Raw genomic sequence first — 20,572 nt, forward strand, 5'->3', positions numbered from 1 at the left:
GCCCTTCCGAAATAAGTATAATGTTAGACACATGGATGTGTCATGTTAGGTTTGTTTTTCTTTTGCTAAAAGCCTGCAGCAAAAATCTAATTGATAAAGTACGTTATTAGTCCATCAGTTTGCAAAAACTCTTGAACATTGCTGTCTATACATAGTGATAGTCTTACTTATCTTCAGTGGCTCAAAAACACTATTGCAGATCAGAATTATTCAACTCATTCAAGACAAAGTCTATAATACAGTAGTGTTCAAAAACACGAGTTAAGCACAAAATCTTTATACTAGTTTTTATTTTCATGCATTGGGAATATTGCACACTATTTTCTAATTCAAAACATGAAGAGAAATGTATATAATTTTAACTACTTTACAGAAAATAACAAAAAATGAACATTGGGCTGTTGTAAAATATAGTAGTGTCTGCATTTGTCTTTACAAACTTACAATATGTACTCTCTTTTTTTTGAGGATTTGGCATTCCTGTGAATCACTAACCTAATATTTAGTTGTATAACCACAGTTTTTTAGAACTGCTTCACATCTATGTTGCATAGAGTCAACCAACTTCTGGCACCTGTTATTCCAGCCCAGGATGCTTTGACTACATCCCACATTTTTTTGGCATTTGTTGGATTTGCCTGAGAAACGGCATTTTGATGTCACCCCACAAGTGTTTAATCGGCTTAAGGGCCTGGGATTGGGCTGGCCACTCCATAACCTTAATTTTGTTGGACTGAAACCAAGATTTTGCTCGTTTACTGGTGTGTTTGGGTCGTTGTCTTGTTGAAACACCCATTTCAAGGGCATATCCTCTTCAGCGTAAGGCAACATGACCTCTTCAAGCATTTTAATAAATGCAAACTGGTCCATGATCCCTGGTATGCGGTAAATAGGTCCGGCACCATAGTAAGGCTGCAGCAAAATACTAAATGTGCACATGCGGATATTAAGCGATTCAATGTGCGGATGGTACCTGGGTCTGGAGAAGAGGAGACTCTCATCCAGACCCGAGTACCATTGTACCTGGTAAAAAAATAATTTAAAATAAACTTTACACTTCCGATGGCCCCCGGTCTCTTCAGCGATGTGTCAGGTGTGTTGGCCGGCTCGCGATGGTCTAAAAGGACGTCGGCGGTCGCGTGACCTGTCACATGACTAAATTACATCATGGAAGGTCCTTATAGACCATCGCGAGCCGTCCAACACACCGGACGCATCGCTGAAGAGACCGGGGGTCATTGGAAGGCAAGTATAATATTTATTTTTTACCATTCTTATTTTTTTTTTAACTATTACTTGGTCACACTATATAAATCCATGCCAGTTGCATGGATTTATATAGTGTGACCAAGTTGTCAAGCACTTTTCCAAGTGATGCTAAAATTGCTTGGAAAAGCGCTTGATAACCCGCATGCAGAAATGCATGCAAAAACGCTTGACAAACGCTTCTACCTGGCAGGAAAAACGCATGTAAAATCCGCATGCGTTTTTCCTGCCAGGGAGATGTGGAAAAAATATGCAGCATTTCTGCATTGTTGGCACTTAGCTTAAGAGAAACATGCCAATATTACGCTGCTTGCACCACCATGCTTCACTGTCTTCAGAGTGTACTCTGGCTTGAATGCTGAGTTTGGGGGTCGTCTGGCGAACTGTCTGCTGCCCTTGGACCCAAAAAGAACAATTTCACTTTCATCAGTCCACAAAATGTTTCTCCATTTCTCTTTAGGCCAGTTGATGTATTCTTTGGCAAATTGTATCCGCTTCACTACATGTCTTTTTTGTAACAGTGGGACTTTGCGGGGATTTCTTGCTAAGAGGTTAGCTTCACACAGGCGTCTTCTAACTGTCACAGTACTCACAGGTAACTTGAGACTGTCTTTGATCATCCTGGAGCTGATCATTGGCTGAGGCTTTGCCATTCTGTTCTTTGATCCATTCGAATGGTAGTCTTCCGTATTCTTCCACGTCTCTCTGGTTTTGCTTTTCCACAGCCTATCATTGTGTGCACTTCTTTAGAAGTTTTACCCTCTCCAATCACCCTTTTAATCAAAGTACGCTGTTCTTCTGAACAATGTCTTGTAAGACCCATATTTCTCAGGCTTTCAAAGAGAAATGCATGTACAACATGTGCTGGCTTCACCCTTAAATAAGGGCCACCTGATTCACACCTGTTTCTTCACAGAATGATTGACCTCACTAATTGAACTCCACATTATTTTGAACACTCCTCCTTTCAATTAATTATTTAAATACACAGACTCAAAAACTTGCAGATCATGAATGCGGAGTCTGTCGGTTTTCTTGGAATCCACTGCACCAACTGGTAAATTGTTTAACATGTGGTAATATAATTTATACCAAAACAGTGATTAATCTGGTTAGTCATAATGGACTGCTATTATTTTGAACACTACTGTACTTAGTAGAGCACTTTTGGCAGTTGTGATCTGCTGCAAATGTGATGTATAGCCAGATATGGAATTCCCTGAGGAATCGTGCCCACTCCTCATGGTCAATGTTTTTCAGTACCCAAACATTCTTGGGTTGTCAAGAAATTGGTCTAAAAATTTAAGAAAAACAATCATTGCCTTGTACAAACAAGGAAAATAAAAACGTATCAAAAGGCACTTAGATAGACTTGGAAGCAAAGTTCACAAGTTCAAAGTTAAAGGAACACTGACTCCACCATGGACATGGCAGAAAGAGGAAGCCATCACCAGCTGCCACCAGATTCCTGATGGGGCAGGTGGTCAACAAGCCTCAAATGACTGCAAAAACCTGTACCGAGATTTGGTGGTGGCAGGCACTAAGGTTTCAGTTTGTAAAGTAAAACAAAAACTGAATGCTGAAGATTTCCAAGCCCTAACTCCAAGACATACACCTCTACTGACCTAAAAGCACAAGAAATGTCGGCTACAATACAACCCCTGGCAAAAATTATGGAATCACCGGGCTCGGAGGATGTTCATTCAGTTGTTTAATGTTGTTGAAAAAAAGCAGATAACAGACATGGCACAAAACTAAAGTCATTTCAAACGGCAACTTTAGGGCTTTAAGAAACACTAAAAGAAATCAAGATTAAAAATGTGGTACTCAGTAAGGGTAATTTTTTTCACACCAAGCAGAGGGAAAAAATTATGGAATCACCCTGTAAATTTTCATTTTCAAAACTAACACCTGCATCAAATTCGATCTGCTCGTTAGTTTGCATCTAAAAAGGAGTGATCACACCTTGGAGAGCTGTTGCACCAAGTGGACTGACATGAATCACGAGAGATGTCAATTGAGACAAAGGAGAGGATTATCAAACTCTTAAAAGAAGGTAAATCATCACGCAATGTTGCAAAAGATGTTGGTTGTTCACAGTCAGCTGTGTCTAAAATCTGGACCAAATACAAATAACACGGGAAGGTTGTTAAAGGCAAACATACTGGTAGACCAAGGAAAACATCAAAGCGTCACGACCGGAAACTTAAAGCAATATGTCTCCAAAACAGGAAATGCACAACAAAACAAATGAGGAACAAATGGGAGGAAACTGGAGTCAATGTCTGTGACCGAACTGTAAGAAACCGCCTAAAGGAAATGGAATTTACATACAGAAAAGCTAAACATAAGCCATCATTAACACCTAAACAGAAAAAAACAAGGTTACAAGGGGTTAAGGAAAAGCAATCGTGGACTGTGGATGACTGGATAAAAGTCATATTCAGTGATGAATCGCAAATCTGCATTGGGCAAGGTGATGATGCTGGAACTTTTGTTTGGTGCCGTTCCAATGAGATTTATAAAGATCACTGCATGAAGAGAACATGCATATTTCCACAGTCATTGATGATATGGGGATGCATGTCAGGTAAAGGCACTGGGGAGATGGCTGTCATTACATCTTCAATAAATGCCCAAGTTTACATTAATATTTTGGACAGTTTTCTTATTCCATCAATTAAAAGGATGTTTGGGGATGATGACATCATTGTTCAAGATGATAATGCATCCTGCCATAGAGCAAAAACTGTGAAAACATTCCTTGAAAGAAGACACATAAGGTCAATGTCATGGCCAGCAAATAATCCAGATCTCAGTCCAATTGAAAAACTTTGGTGGAAGTTTAAGAAAATGGTCCATGACAAAGCTCCAACCCGCAAAGCTGATCTGGCAACAGCAATCAGTGAAAGTTGGAGCCAGATTGATGAAGAGTACTGTTTGTCACTCATTAAGTCCATTCCTCAGAGACTGCAAGCTGTTATTAAAGCCAGAGGTGGTGCAATAAAATACTAGTGATGTATTGGAGTGTTCTTTTGTGTTTGTTTTTCATGATTACATAATTTTGTCCTCAGAATTGAGCGATTCCATAATTTTTTCCTTCTGCTTGGTCTGAAAAAAATTACCCTTACTGAGTACCACATTTTTAATCTTGATTTCTTTTAGTGTTTCTTAAAGCCCTAAGTTGCCATTTGAAATGACTTTAGTTTTGTGCCATGTCTGTGATCTGCTTTTTTTCCAACAGCATTAAACAACTGAATGAACATTCTCCGAGCCCGGTGATTCAATAATTTTTGCCAGGGGTTGTATGTTCAAAATAATATAAATATGACACAGAAGTTACGGAATTCTGTTCTGTGGAGTGATGAAATGGTACTTTTCAAGATAAGTGATATACGTGTGAGGAAGAATTAAACATATGATGAAAAAAATAACACCCTGCCTAAAGAGAACCGTGGCGGAGACTTGGTGATGCGTACAGTGAAGCAGGGCAGTGTCTTGCTGATGCCTACAGTGAATATGGCAGTGGCTCGATAATGCCTACTGCTGAAGCATGGCAATGGCTCGTTGATGCTCTGGAGCTGCTTTGCTCCCTCTGACACTGGAAGCCTGCAGTGTGTGGAGGGCAAGAGGATTCAATCAAGTATCAGGAAATCCTAGGAGAAAGTGTCTGTGAGGAAGCTGAAGCTTGAGCAGAATTGGACCTTCTATCAGGACCATGATCCCACTCATATCTCAATATCCACCAAGGCTTTGGTTTCAGAAAAAGTCCTGAAAGATTCTGAAATGGCTGTCAGTCACCGAAATCTTTGATGGGATTCAAAGAAAGCAATGGCAGCACATAAACCCAAGAATATTATTGAACTGGAAGCCATTGCCCATAAGGAATAGGATAAGATTCCTGAGGAACGAAGCCTGAAGCTGCAGTCTGGCTATTCATCACGATTGCAGCAGGTCACAACAGCCATAGGGCAGTCTATTAAAGGGGTTGTCCAGTACTTAATATTCCCCCCCCCCCCCCCCCAATGTATCCTCCCGGGGCCCCTAAGGATTTTTGTAATTACCTTACGTTGCAGATAATGCCTGTGAGCGGCGCCATCACTGGCCGCTCACAGGCATCACATGACCCCCGGCGATATCCGCTGACGTCACGACAAGTGCTGGCAGCAGCCGGGGGTCTCTGTCTTCTGCGTTAAAGGTGGATGCCAGGCTGTGGGTGGGGTTACCCCACCGCGTCACACCCGGCATCCACCGCGCGCTCTGCCTCTCCCCATTCATTGGGAAAGAGCGCGGTGCATGCTGGGTGTGACGCGAGGGTTAACCCTGCCCACAACCCAGCAACCACCGTGGAGACCCCAGCGCTGAGTCACGCCTCACTTGTCGTGACGTCAGCGCGGGGTCACGTGATGCCTGTGAGCGGCCACCGATAGCGCCTCTCACAGGCATTATCAGGAACAGAAGGTATTTACAAAAAGTCTTAGGGGCCCCGGGGGATACATTGGAGGGGTAATATAAAGTACTGGACAAGTTCTTAACAGCAGAGCCGCTGCCCATAGAAAGTAACAAGGCTCAGGCTGATTGCTGAAAGAACCTGGAAAATGGGAACTGGAAAAGGTTTCCATTCACTGATCTGAAAGCATAAGGAAATGACAAGTAGCAGAAAGCTGCAGAAATCCTTTATCGCAGGCGGAGTAATATTCCTTTAGCTTTATTTACCAGGAGAACTACAAGTCTCAGTGTAATAATACACGGATGTCCCCATGATCTGCAGTATAGTAACCTTTGTACATAGCAACCGTGCAAAACAGCAGGAACTGCGGCGCCCTAACAGCAGGGAAACTACAACTCCCAGCATGCACTCGGCCAGAGAGAGTTTACCTTGTACTAGGTGGGCAGGTATACTGGCAGTTATGTGGGCAAGTATATGGAGGCTATAAGAGGCCTTTCAACACTACAAGTCCCAGCAGGAGAGCCATAGGCCCGCTACCAGGCCGCAGACCCCCCAGCCCTCACTATACCTCCTGCCCGGACAGCTCTGGCCCTCGCTCTACTCGGCCGCTCCATCACATCCTGCCGCGCCCCCGGGAGCCGCCCCCGACCCTCCCCGCTCGGCCGCCGCTGCCATAGGCTGATCCCCTGCTGAGGAGACGGCGCAGGACGCGGCCTGCAGAGAGGCAAGGGGGGAAGCGAGGAGGGCGGGGGTCTCTAATGAGTGCAACTACAACTCCCACCATGCACAGACAGCCGCACACTGCTGGTGCTGCTTGTAGCGTGGCCCCCGTGTGTGACCAGCTGGACCGCGCCACTAACAGCAGACTTTCATTTTTGCAGCATAAGCCGCAGTTGCCCTCCCCTCCCCCGCCCGCCTTCTATTAGGGGCAACACAGTCTTAGCTCTGTTCACGGATGCGTTAGTCGCATATCGTTAAGGGTGTGTTCACACTGTCTTTCTGCCATTTTTTAACTTGGTCCACTTAAAAAATAAAAGACAGAAAAAGCGCTAACAAAATGATCCAAAGACTGGTCCTAGTAATGTGTGAGAGCCTGGTCAGCCATCACAGACACTAACGCCCTAACACTGGCGTTACCCACCCGAATGGTGCCCAGTGCAAAACTGCCCTCGCCCCACTGATATACCCAGGAGGCCATTGTTTTATATCCTGAGAAAATTCATTTCTTCATAGTTTTTTTTTCCTGACATGAAATGGACCCCCCCCCCATATGTACGATAAACCCCTCCGAGTGTGCGATCTGCGCCTCATCACATGGTTTCCGCCACGTCTGGACTTGCACTTTCAGGGATATTCTGACCTCGTGCCTTTATGCCGTATCCATGGATATTACATAATGGATAGTATATACGAATCTCACCAGTGGGACCCACGTATCCCGGGAACGCCGTCCTGCTGCTGTTCGTGGACAGGTGGTGTAAGATCCTATACACATCAGTGGGAATTCTGCCATCCCTTGGTGGAGAGTGGCGCTTGTCATGGCCACAATTGTGGGATCCGCATCTACTATACAAATCCTGTGCATAGGCCATAAATGTACAAGATGAGACACCAGACGATGGGGCCAGCGCCTGCTCTGCATCTACTCAGGGCTAAAAAGGCCAAAATAGAGATGTTACAGGGGATTGTACAAAATCAGAAAAAAACTCTGCTTTCCTGCATAACATGTCCTTGGGTTATACCTGCTCCAGTGACCTGACCAGGGACCTGTGCAGCACCACATACACAACATGGGGACAGGGGGGCGCCGTTTATGGAAGAATACCGCCATATTAATCCTGATATTAATCCCATTATTAATAAAGTCTGGGATCACACCAGTTGGCAATGCTGCAAATAATTACAGATTTCACACAAATTTACACCAAATCATGCGGATAATGGGCAGATTTGCCTTCTTTTTTCTTTTAATAACATACAAGAAAATCGAAGTCAATGATTTTGAAATCCACAAAAATATATACAATGCATTGTTCATAACAGCCACGTCAGCCTCTGCAGAACCTCATAATACACATGTAAGCCGCTGCCAAACTTAATAATATCCACCTTAGCCACTTCAGAACCTCACAATACCCACATCAGCCATTGCAGAACCTCATTATAGGGCGGAAAAGCCTTACCAACACCATGACAGATGCAAAATACTGATGAAACAACTGATGAATTAGGGCATCAGTCTTGTGGGGAGCACTTACATATTGCTGGACAAGCCCGCCTGATCTAATAGTATGGACATCATCAATAGGCTGTAATCCAGACACTGTGCATCATACGTACCTGTGTGACTGGCGCCGTATACAAGCCCCATCGGTGTGCATGTATACTACACTGCCACCCACTCCATGTATTGGTAGGTTAGTGAGTGGCTATTTCATCAGTATTTTGCACCTGTGCTGCCCCCGCCTTTATCATGGAGGCCAGCTGCATCCTGCTAGTGCATTGGTAATCTGACCTGGTGTTGGTAAGGCTGTATCTTTTTCTGTGATGTTTTTAGAACCTCATAACACCAAATTCAGTCGCTGCAGAACATCAGCCATTGCAGACCCTCATGGCGCACACCTCAACTGCTGAAGAACTTCACAAAACACCTTAGCTGCTGCAGAACACACCTCAGATTTTGCAGAACCTCACATTACACAAATCAGCCGCTGCAAAACCTCACATTCCACATCACAGTTGGTGCAGAACCTCATAATACATGCCCCAGCAGCTGCAGAACCTCATAATACATGCCTCAGCTGCTGCAGAACCTCATAATAGACACCTTAGCTGCTAACATTGCATTAAATTGATAGAATGGCTTTTATTTTCACATTGAGCCATTACAAGGTAATCTGGAGAAAGCAGTGACGCCCTGTAACGTATGAGGCTGAGGCTATCAATGTTATTTTGCCACAAAATAAGGAACCTGACAACTGATTCCTACTGCGAAAATCACATGAATCAGACATTGTCTCTTTTGTTACAGACATGTATGTTTTACACTGAAATGCTGCAGTGTTTCAGAGAAAACATACGTTTAAAATCCGCCCGGGGACGATGTGACCAGGATGACTAGCCCAAAACGAGGCCTCTCCCTGCTCTGCTGCCCTAGACGGACAGGTGTCTGTCAAGGCCAGCATTCATAGGAGATCGTGATTTCTGCTATACATAGCTGTGCTGAAGAACTGGAATGTATTGCACAGGCGATCGGATGATCGCAACCTCAAGTACCAAAAACCAAAAAAACAACTGTGGAATTGTACTTTTTTTTGCCGTTTCAATGCACTTGGAATTTTTTTCCCGCTTTCCAGCACATCAAATGATAAAATGGATGGTGCCATTCAAAAAATACAACTCTTCCCGCAATAATCAAGCCCTCATACGGCTATGGGGACGGAAAAATAAAGGTATGGCTCTTAGAATAAGGGGAGGAAAAAACAAGAATGGAAAATTGCAAGGTCATGAAGGGGTTAAAAAGATTATTCAGCCATTCTGACTTGGATTTTCAAAGTGAGTATACCAGCCTCATCAGGCTTAAGAGATCTATAAAGTGATGCATTCAGTTTATATTGTGACTGATCCATTTTAACTTCACCTTCTGGATAAATCTCCTGTAGATGAGAAAAAGAAGGCTTAGGCTGTGTGCCCACGATGCGTTTTTCAAGTGTTTTTAATGCGGAATTTCCGCAGCGTAAACGCTTGGTAATCCGTGCCCCATGATCCTTAATGAAAATCTGCATGCTCTGTGCCCATGCTGCGGAATTTTCCGCAGCGGATTTTCCTTGCGGAAAAATCCGCAGCATGTCAATTATTTGTGCATTTCTGCATGCGGATTTGAGGTCCCAATGCATTTGAAAAACACAAGTCAAATCCGCGTGTAAAATCCACAAGCGTTTTTGACTGCCAAGAACACGCAGAAACGCTGCACTGAATACAGATTTTGCCTCAGAATTGAGAATTTTGATAATGACTGATTCATTTTGGCAGAAAAAGAAGAAATTTCTCTGATAAGATATATTACAAAGTTGCTTATTTTCTTGTGACTTATTGACTTATTAACCGCTTCCCGACCGCCCACTGTAGATAAACGTCCGCGCTGCCTGGGCTCTGTGCAGCGCGGACGTTTAAAAACGGTGGGTGGTCCCGCAGCGCTCAGGACCCCCAGGGTCTTGCAAGCGCTGCGGGAGCGGTGCAGAGCTTTAGCTCTGACAGGGAACATCATCGGGACCTGATTGGATCAGGTCCCAGTGATGTTAACCCTTTGCTGTCTTCTATATGCCACGATCTATAGTGATCGCGGCATATAGAAGACAGCAGGAGGAGAGGGGGTCGTCCACTTACCTCTCCGACGGCCCCCTTATACCTTCCAGGACCTGACGTTGCTATGGCAGCTGGAGGTCACATGACCACATCCAGCTCTGCCATATATGGTGTCCTGCCTGGCTCAGCCTGCAGCTGAAGCCAGGCAGGAGACTGAAACAGTCAGGGAAGATCTCATGTAATGTAATACATGTCTATTACATTACATGAGATCAGTGATCAGAAAAATAAAAATTAATGTCCCATACAGGGACTAAGTAAAAATGTAAAAAAAAATGTTTTTAAACTGTTAAAAAAAAATTACAAAATAAATAAAATATTAAACCGATAAATCCGTATATTTATGCAAAAGTAAAAAAAGTACACATTTGGTATCACCGCGTCCGAAACAACCCGAGCTATAAAACTGTCACACTAATTAACTCCTTCTGTGCACACCGTAATAAAAATAAATAAAAAACGGAGCGAAAAACTATGCTTTTTCCTCATATCGCCAAACAAAGTGGAAAAAAATGCGATCAAAAAGCAAAATGGAAATAAAAATGGTACCGCTGAAAACGTCATCTTGTTCCGCAAAAAACAAGCCGCCATACAGTTCCATCAGCCGAAAAATAAAAAAGTTATACCTCTCAGAATAAAGCAATGCAAAAAAAATATTTTTTATATAAAATGGTTTTATTGTGTAAAAGCGCCAAAACATAAAAAAATATACAGTAAGTGTAGTATCGCTGTAAACGTACTGACCCGAAGAATAACGCTGCCTGATCACTTTTACCACACGCAGAACGGCATAAAAAAAACTCAAAAAACAATTCCTGAATTGTTGGTTTTTGTTAATTTTACCTCCCAAAAAACGGAATAGAAAGCGATCAAAAAATGTCACATACCCAAAAATGGTACCAATAAAAATGTCAACTCGTCCCGCAAAAAACAAGCCGTCACATGACTGTCGGCCAAAATCTGGAAAAATTATAGCTCTCAAAATATGGCGATGCAAAAACTAGATTTTGCAAAAAAAAAAGCGTCTTTTAGTGTGTGACAGCTGTCAGTCATAAAAACCCGATATAAATCTGGTATCACTGTAATCGCACCAACCCGAAGAATAAAGTAATCTAATCAGTTATATCACACTAGGAACGGCGTAAAAAATAAATAAAACCAATTCTTCACCTGCTACTGATTAGTTTATTATGTCTCCCAAAGATCGCAGTAAGGCGCAGAGCCTTGCATTTATCCTGCGCTCTGCGCTGAGCACTTACCCCAGAGTTTCCGTGTAAATCTCTGAAATATGTGATTCAGCCGGAACCCATGACGGAAGATTCCCTGTAATGAGGCAGATATAGACCACTGTGGATGCTGTCTGGCCTGGGATCCCACGGTGTCATTTGTTTTAGGCGTGCATAAAAGTGCGGTTGGCCACAGTTTTGTGCACTTCTGAAAAAAAGGACACCGCTAAACAGAGGCCAGACGGAGTCCAGAGTAACTCTGCTGCCTCATTACAGTGAATGGATCCCGCAGGGGTTTCATCTGAATTACATCACTTGGAAATTTAGATGGAAACCCCGATGTAAGTGCTCAGCCTAGAGCGCTGGATAAATGTTACGTAAAATGTTCCCAATAAAAGCTTCAACTCAGTCCTCAAAAAAAGCTAGTCCCCACTCAGATCCGTCATCTGTTAAAAATATAAGGGACTTCCAAGTTACTGGTAGCAGAAAGGCTCTGGAAAAGCGAAATGGCCCTTGCCCCCCAAAAGAAATTCAGAAAATTTTGTGCTCCCAAATCCAAATGCCTATTCTACAATAATTTGTTCTCCAATTGTCAAATAGCGTTCCGTCCCCCCCAGATCTCGCCGTATGGCTGAGCGTTACGATACAGCCACATATGGGGTATTGCCACTTTTAGAAGAAATTGTGTGACACATTTCGGCACCATTTTTACCCATTGCCCTGTGTGAAAATGTAAAATCTGAGGGTAAAACATTTTTTTGTGGTAAAAATATAATTATGCTTTTTTCACTGCCCAATGGTATAAATTTAAAAATACTCACTACTTCCCTAGATGAATTCCTTGAGAAGTGTAGTTTACAAAATGGGGTCTCTTGTGGGGGTTTCTGCTGTTTCGGCATGTCAGCGACTCTTCAAATGTGACATGGTGTCTGCAACCTTTCCCAGCCAACATAGCGCTCCTTTCTCTTCCGAACCCTGCCGTACACCAAAGCAGTGGTTTTCCCCCACATATGGGGTATCGGCGTACTCAGGAGAAATTGCACAACAAATTTCATGGTGCAATTTATCCTGTTACCATTATGATAATGCAAAATTAGGGAATGAAAAACATTTTTTGTGGGAAAAATGTGAAAATTTTATTTTTACGGCTCAATATTATAAACTTCTGTCAAGCACCTTGGGGTGCAAGGTGCTCACCACACATCTAGATAAGTTCCCTAAGGGGTCTAGTTTCCAAAATGGTGTCACTTGTGGGGGGTTTCCACTGTTTAGGCACATCAGGGGCTCCCCAAATGCAACATGGCATCCGCTAATTATTCAAAAAGTCAAATGGCGCTCCTTCCCTTCCGAACCCTGCAGTGCGCCCAAACAGTGGTTTTCCCTCACATATGGGGTATCAGCGCGCTCAAGAGAAATTGCACAAAAAAATTTGGGGTCCATTTTTTCCTGTTACCCATGTGAAAATAAAAAAAATTGGGTTTAAAGTAACATTTTTGTGAAAAAAGTTAAATGTTAATTTTTTTCTTCCACATTCCAAAAATTCCTGTGAAGCACCTGAAGGGTTAATAAAGTTCTTGAATGTGGTTTTGAGCACCTTGAGGGGTGCAGTTTTTAGAATGGTGTCACTTTTGGGTATTTTCTGTCATAAAGACCCCTCAAAGTGACTTCAAATGTGATGTGGTCCCTAAAAAAATGTTTTTGTAAATTTTGTTGGAAAAATGAGAAATCGCTGGTCAACTTTTAACCCTTATAGCTCCCTAACAAAAAAAAATTTTGGTTCCAAAATTGTGCTGATGTAAAGTAGACATGTGGGAAATGTTATTTATTAACTATTTTGTGTGACATATCGCTCTGATTTAAGGGCATGAAAATTCAAAGTTTGAAAATTGCTACATTTTCAAAATTTTCGGCAAATTTCCAATTTTTTTCACAAATAAACACAAGTGATATCGAATAAATTTTACCACTATCATGAAGTACAATATGTCACGAAAAAACAGTCTCAGAATCAGGGGAATCCGTTGAAGCGTTCCAGAGTAATTACTTCATAAAGTGACAGTGGTCAGAATTGAAAAAATTGGCCCGGTCACGAAGGCAAAAACAGGCTCTGGTGCGAAGTGGTTAAATAAAAACTTAAAACGACAGTTATTCTCTAAGCTCAACTGTTTTAGGCTGTGTGCCCACGATGCAATTTTTAAGCGTTTCCACAGCGGCAAAAACGCTGCAGAAACGCTTAAAAAAACGCATGGTAGAAGGCCTGCCATGTTCCCCAATGATAATCCGCATGTGCTGTGCACATGCTGCGGAAAATTCCGCTGCGGATTATCATTGCGGAAAAAAAAGCAGCACTACCAATTATTTTGCGGAAGTGCTGCGTTTTCGCCGCCATTGACTTGCATTGAATCGCTTGGATTCCGCATCACTGCATCTGTAGATGCGGAATCCAAGTGTTTTAATGTGCGGATGTTACCCGGGTCTGGGGGAGAGGAGACTCTCCTCTGGACCCGGGTACCATAGAACCTGTAAAAAAAAATATATATATATATATTATACTTGCCTTCTAATGGCCCCCGGTGTCCTTGTCTTCGCTTTCCGGCAGATCGCGGTGGACTGAAGGACCTGCACTGACGTCAGTCATGTGACGGCAGGTCCTTCAGTGTAGTGCACCGCGAGCTGCCAGCAAGCCAAGACAAGGACATCGGGGGCCATCAGAAGGTAAGTATAGATTTATTTTTTACCATTCTTTTACGGTCACACTATATAAATCCATACCGGTTGCATGGATTTATATAGTGTGACCAAGTTGTCAAGCACTTTCCAAGTGATGCTAAAATCGCTTAGAAAGCGCTTGACAACCCGCATGTGGAAATGCATGTGAAGAACGCTTCACTTCTGCATGTCCTTGGCAGGAAAAACGCATGTACAATCTGCATGTAAAATCCGCATGTGTTTTTTCTGCCAGGGAGATGCAGAAATGCTCAGGAAAAATGCCTTAAAAAGCGAATGCTGCTTTCTTCCTAAAAGAGCGCTACATTCGTCCATAGGTTGCAAATGGTATTGCAGCTTAGCTCCAGTAAAGTGAATGGTGTTAATACCACAAACCAACCGTGGACAAGTGTGGCGCTCTTTCTGTAGTAATGTGCAACTTTTTTCCCAGAGGCAGAGCTTCATAGAAGATAAAATTACAGTATAATACAATATATTCTGCCTGCAATTTAATGACCACAACTTCAGGTGCACTAGGAGGACTAGGGAAAAAATCCATTTTACCAAATCTCTAAAAAATAAATGAACATTTTGGGGCCGATTCATTAAGGACTGGCGTTGTGCAACCAGTCTTAATGAAGGGCTCGCTGGAGTACGATGCTGTTAATAATGAGTATCTATTGTTTTCATTTTTATTTCATAAATTAATAAAGAAAATAAGCAACTTTGTAATATATCTTATCAGAGAAACCTGCTTCTTTCTCCTCCAGGACTGATCAATCATTATCAAAATTCTCAATTCTGAGGTAAAATCTGTGTTCAGTGAAGACAGACTTTTCCATTACTGAGATAGGAGATGGCAGCCGCTCTTTTCAGCGTATATGGTCATGCTGAATTTCATATGCACAATTATCTGTTTTAAGTCTCCTGTCTTTTATTCTTTTTTTTTTTTTTTTTTGGCGTGCCCTGTCTGATGGTTGTCAACCATCCATCCCTTCTCTCCAATTCATGTCCCCTCCAATGTTTTTATACAGTCCTGCTCATAGTTTTTGCCACCCCTTAATTTTTTTCATAGACTGTACAATATCTTCAGAAATAAATGGAAATTTACCAAAGTTATATCCTCCAGGATTTTTTAATTAGTGGTCCAATGTAATACAAATATAAAACATTGTTTTTCAACTTCCATGTTGCAATTTCAAAGAAGAAACATTATAAACCACATGTGCAGCAATAAAGGCACCCCTAATTAATACTTGGTTGCGCACCCTTTGACATTGATGACAACCTCCAAACGTTTCTTGTAGCCATCTATAAGCTTCTTGCACTTCTCAGCTGGAATTTCTCCCAGTCTTCCTTTGCAGTTTGTTCAAGCTCTTGAATGTTTGCAGGGTTCTTTTTCCCAATGGCAGATTTCAGCTCACCCCAAAGATTTTCAATGGGATTGAGGTCAGGATTCATTGCTGACCATTTTAAAACAGTACATTTTTTTCTTCTTCAACCATTCCTGTGTACTTTTGGATGTGTGCTTTGGGTCATTGTTTTGCTGGAGGACCCATGATCTTCGACTCAAACCAAGGTTTCTTACACTGTTTAGGACATTTCGCTCTAAAATCTCTTGATAGTTTTTACGGGTCTGGGTGGTGGAACCTCTGTGCATCGGTGCAAGGAGGGACCAGAGGGGCGTGACTAAGTGCCTTCTCGGCCTGACCAAGGTCGCACGGTGGCTCAATCGACTCCATGAACCAGGGACGGACCGGGCAGGTGGACCAGGTGCCACTCTGGGACCGACCTTATGTGAGATCAGGTGACTCTCACGGATCAGATGGCAGGAACTGACCGGTACAGCGTATGAGCACGGCAGGAAGGCAGACGGATGGTCCAGGTAGATAAGCAGGCTGGTTCGGCAGATAGCCAGATGGGTTCTTCGGATAGGCAGGCTGACGGGCACGGCAGGTGACAGGCAGGTGCTCCAGGTAAGCAGGCTGGCGGGCAGAACTGAAGACAGGCAGCTTGACCTGAGGGCTGAAACTAGTGTTAGTACACCGAACAATAACCTTGCACAGGCACCTCCATGTTGGAGGAGGTGCCTAATATAGGGGAAGTCTTCCGGCCATTGGCCGGAGACTCTATAGGGTGGCACGCGTGGCCCCTTTAAAGAGGACACGCGCCCTAAGCACAGAGCCCGGGATGCTGCGCGCAGAGCGTACCACAGCAGCAGGGGAGCGGGAGGACGCCGGACCTGGACCGCGGCGGTGAGGGGAAGCGGAACGGCGTCTCTGCCCGGCTGGAGGCAGATACGCCGATGCTACAATAATTCTCTGATTTCATGATTCCTGTAATACGGTCAAGGCCTCGAGTAGCAGACGCAGCAAAGCAACCCCACAGCATTATGGATCCTCCACCATGCTTAACTGTTGGTAAGGTGTTCTTTTCCTTAAAAGCTTCATTGCGCCATTTGTAAACAAACTGTTGCTTTGCATTGCCAAAAAGCTCTATTTTTGTTTCATCTGTCCACAGGACATTTTACCAGGAGGATTGTTGTTTGTCAAGGTACTCTTTGGCAAAGATCGGTCGTTCCTTTTTGTGTCTTTTCTTCTTCAATGTTTTTTTTCCTTGGCTGTCACCCATAAAGCTCTGCTTGGTTTAGTGGTACTTGTTGATCTCAAGACCCCCAGACTGTTCCAGGTTGGCCTTCAATTCTTTGGATGTTTGACGTGGGTTTTTTTTTTTTTTTTTTTTTTTTTTTATATACACCATTCGCACCAACCATCGAAGACCTCTCATCAATTTTCCTCTTTCCCCCACGTCCAGGGAGGTTCTTGATAGTTCCATGCTTGGCAAATGTCTTTATAACATTGCGCACTGTTGAAACTGGGATACCAAGGTCTTTGGAGATGGCCTTATACCCTTTGGAAGTCTTGTGTTTGCTAATAATAGCAGGTCTGATGTTCTCATACAGCTCCTTTGTCTTCACCATTGTGACAAAGGAACAGGGCCTACTATGTGACTTTTAAAAACAGTGAAGTCATTCATTGGCTAATTCATGTCACATGGGCATCGACAATTAATCACAGGTGAATCTCTCTTGTGATTTACCACAGGCAAGTCAAAATGTGTTTCCATACTAAATTAATGTGAAGGGTGCCAATTAGTGATGAGTGAGTATGTTTTGTTAACCCTTTCGTCGAGTATACTCGGCTGAGCACCGAGTATTTATAGCGTGATCGAGCGTTAAGTTTTCGTTGCTCCCTGAATATGATTTGCAACTGTTTGACAGATTTAATACATGTGAGGAATGCCTGTTTTTCTAGTATTCCTCACATGTATTAAATCTGTTAAACAGTTGCAAATCGTGTTCACGGAGCGACGAAAACTTAAAGCCCGAGCACGCTATAAATACTCGCTGCTCGGCCGAGTATACTCGACGAAAGGGTTAACCGAACATACTCGCTCATCACTAGTGCCAATACCAGTGACACAGCAAGCTTTAGGTTCTGTTTTTCCCTCCCATTGTTTATTTATTTAAAATTGTTTATCATTTGCTCTTTTGTATTTAACACGAGTGCTCTATACAAAAAAACAACTTTCACTTGATTCATTTCTTTTCAGGAGATATTCCACATTATGTACTTAAACTTCATGGGTGCCAATAACTATGAGCAGGACTCTAGGCCATGACAGCCAATGTAAAAATATATTTTTTTTCCTTCTTTCCCCTTTATTATTAAAAGTTAGTTCCCTTACTGCTTTGAAATTACAAATTACTGTTCATATATTGATATGTTGACCAACTTGAACAGTAATTCTTCTTTTTTCTGTAGTATCACTAAGAGTACAAAATAAAAACTATTGTTTAAAAAGGAAAAAAAAACATTTTGTATGTTTAGAAATCACATTTATCCTGAACCAGCTCCATCAATGCGGAAAAAGTGTTGTGGGTGTCAATAATCCATATAAAAAGAAAAACAACCCTATATAAATTTATCACCATAATTGTACAGACCTGCAGATATTACTATGTCACTTTTATGGCACAATGTTCACAGTAAAAACTCAACTTTTTTTTTTTCCACCATTCCATCTCACAAATATTATGTATAACAAAAAAAAATTATTGAAAATGATATGGCAATATTCAAAACTACAACTCATCACACAAAAAACAAGGCTTTTATAGTGGAGAAATAAAAAGTTATGCTTCTTGGAAGTGGGGGATAGAAAAAGCCATAATCAGCTTATCACCAGGATGGCTGCTGTTTGTCTTACTGCCCTTCAATGTACTTACAATGCTGATATATGGATTGCACATTTATTCATCTGTTGTATATTCAGAGGCTGTGAAGTGCTCCTTAGTCAGGTATGACAAAATACTTAGGGTTTTGTACTCAGATCTGCTGCTGTAGTTCATTGTACCAACATTGAACAGAAGAGAAGGATTCAGTGCGACTTCTACGCAGGTTGAGTTGTAAGGATCTCTTGAGTTTTCTTCTGCCTAGTTTCACCAAAAAGAGAGAGAGACTGCAGTGTAGGTTTGTTTCAAAAGATAGCACCTCAATATATAAGGCTTCTCCAAAATATTAGACATGCCTAGTAGCATCTAATCTCCGGCGCAGTCATTTGGTTTGGATTCTCTAGGACTCAGTGTGACAAACACTAACACATGATAAATAGGATCCAGTCTTCAAGTAATGCAATCACCATTATGCAGGGATTGCTGGGCACAACTCACTGTCACTTCACCACATGTTATCTATAATATTCCATCAGGTCAGATTGTTAACCACCTCAACAAGATGACTCTATGAAGTCAGTGCTAAATTGGACATGCAGCCTCCATGTGGAGGAGTCTCTCCCATCCTAAATTCGAAAGGCTTTCCTAATATAATTGATTCATTTGTAACTCCTATCATTAAATTGGTCACACATTAAATGAACTGTCAATTTCAGTGAGACCCACCAACCATCTAATGTGCTTGAGGGCTTTCTGACTGATGGCTGAGATCAGAAAAATAAATATTAGTCAGTTTTTTTATTAACTGAGGGTAGTTGTTTCCTCTCGTCTGACAGCTCTTCTCCAAGAGGGTAATGCTACATACACACTTATTTAACTCTCCTATAAAGAGCCATTAAATTCCACAGCGTTTACAGACATTGTCATCACTGTCCCCATTGGGGATTACAATTCAAATTCCCTATCAGTATGTCTTTGGTGTGTGGGAGGAAACCAGAGGAAACATGGTGAGACCATACAAACTCCTTGCAGATGTTGTCCTTAGTGGGACTTAAATCCAGGACCACTGAGCCATCATGCTGCCCATGTGCACATTTTGGTTGTAATGCATCTGCAAAGTGTTTTATTTAATAATAATAATAATAATAATAGTTTATTTTTATAGCGCCAACATATTCCGCAGCACTTTACAAATTTTAGGGGGGACTTATACAGACAATACAGAATAAGCATATCTCATATCGAAAGGAGTGAGGGCCCTGCTCGCGAGCTTACAGTCTATGAGGAAGTGAGGGAGACACAAAAGGTAAAAAGTACATATATTGTATAATGCAGCCTTGATATACTGAATAGGATAAATAATAATACATGGACTGGTCGCCAGCCAGTATGTGTGCAGTCCTGACGGAGGCTTTTATGTGCATGGTTGGTTTGAACCCGAAGTTGAAGAAGATTTTAATATGGGGGAAAGCTGGGATGGACAGAGTGTGTTTAGGTGATACGCCAGTCTAAAGAAATGTGTTTTTAGGGTTCGCTTGAAACTGTGGGTATTGGGAATTAATCGAACTGTCCTGGGTAGTGCATTCCAGAGAATTGGCGCAGCACGCGAGAAATCTTGGAGACGGGAGTGGGAAGTTCGGATTATGGAGGATTTTAGTTTCAAGTCATTTGCAGAACGGAGGGCACGTGTAGGGTGGTAGACTGAGACAAGGGAGGAGATGTAGGGGGGTACTGAAGCATGGAGCGCTTTGTGGGTAAGCGTGATAAGTTTAAAACGAACTCTATATTGGATGGGCAACCAATGCAATGACTGGCACAGAGAAGAGGCATCTGAGTAGCGGTTGGCAAGGAATATGATCCTGGCTGCTGCGTTCAGGACGGATTGGAGAGGGGAGAGTTTAGTAAGAGGGAGACCGATTAGTAGAGCGTTGCAATAGTCAAGACGAGAATGAATAAGAGCGACAGTAAGAGTTTTTGCCGAGTCAAAGGTGAGAAAAGTCCTGATTCTTGAGATGTTTTTGAGATGTAGATGACATGAACGAGCGAGTGATTTGATGTGAGGAGTGAAAGAAAGATCTGAATCAAAAATGACCCCAAGACAGCGGGCTTGTAGCTGGGGAGCAATGGTTGAGCCACAAACAGAGATGGCAATATCGGGCACAGGTAGATTAATGGAGGGAGGAAAGACGAGTAGTTCAGTTTTTGACAGATTCAGTTTTAGGTAGAGGGAGGACATAATGTTAGACACAGCAGTTAGACAATCACTGGTCTTTTGTAGTAATGCAGGGGTGATGTCCGGAGCAGAGGTGTATAATTGGGTGTCAT

The 20,572-nt window shown here is 42.5% G+C and overlaps 2 protein-coding genes across 5 annotated transcripts in view; one reads left to right on the forward strand and one right to left on the reverse strand.

Annotated features, from left to right (window-relative positions):
- LOC141166547 (protein FAM169B-like) overlaps positions 1-6,366 on the reverse strand; it is a 66,216-nt gene extending 59,850 nt beyond the window's left edge. Inside the window, exon 1 of the mRNA XM_073653326.1 lies at positions 6,285-6,366. Coding sequence (XP_073509427.1) covers positions 6,285-6,330 — 46 coding nt within the window. The 5' untranslated portion in view covers positions 6,331-6,366. The remainder of the gene's footprint in view (positions 1-6,284) is intronic.
- Positions 5,653-20,572, forward strand: part of PGPEP1L (pyroglutamyl-peptidase I like) — a 36,518-nt gene continuing 21,598 nt past the window's right edge. The window contains exon 1 of one of the 4 annotated variants that reach the window (XM_073653329.1): positions 5,653-5,727. The gene's annotated coding sequence lies outside the window, so the exon portion shown is untranslated. Of the gene's footprint in view, positions 5,728-6,314; positions 6,441-8,608; positions 9,169-9,208; positions 9,272-20,572 lie in introns of those variants that run through there. The other 3 variants (XM_073653328.1, XM_073653331.1, XM_073653330.1) reach the window with 3 other exon arrangements.

Source organism: Phyllobates terribilis, unplaced genomic scaffold (assembly GCF_046119375.1).
Source record: "Phyllobates terribilis strain yellow unplaced genomic scaffold, ASM4611937v1 Scaffold_11__3_contigs__length_659146591, whole genome shotgun sequence".
NCBI lineage: Eukaryota > Metazoa > Chordata > Amphibia > Anura > Dendrobatidae > Phyllobates > Phyllobates terribilis.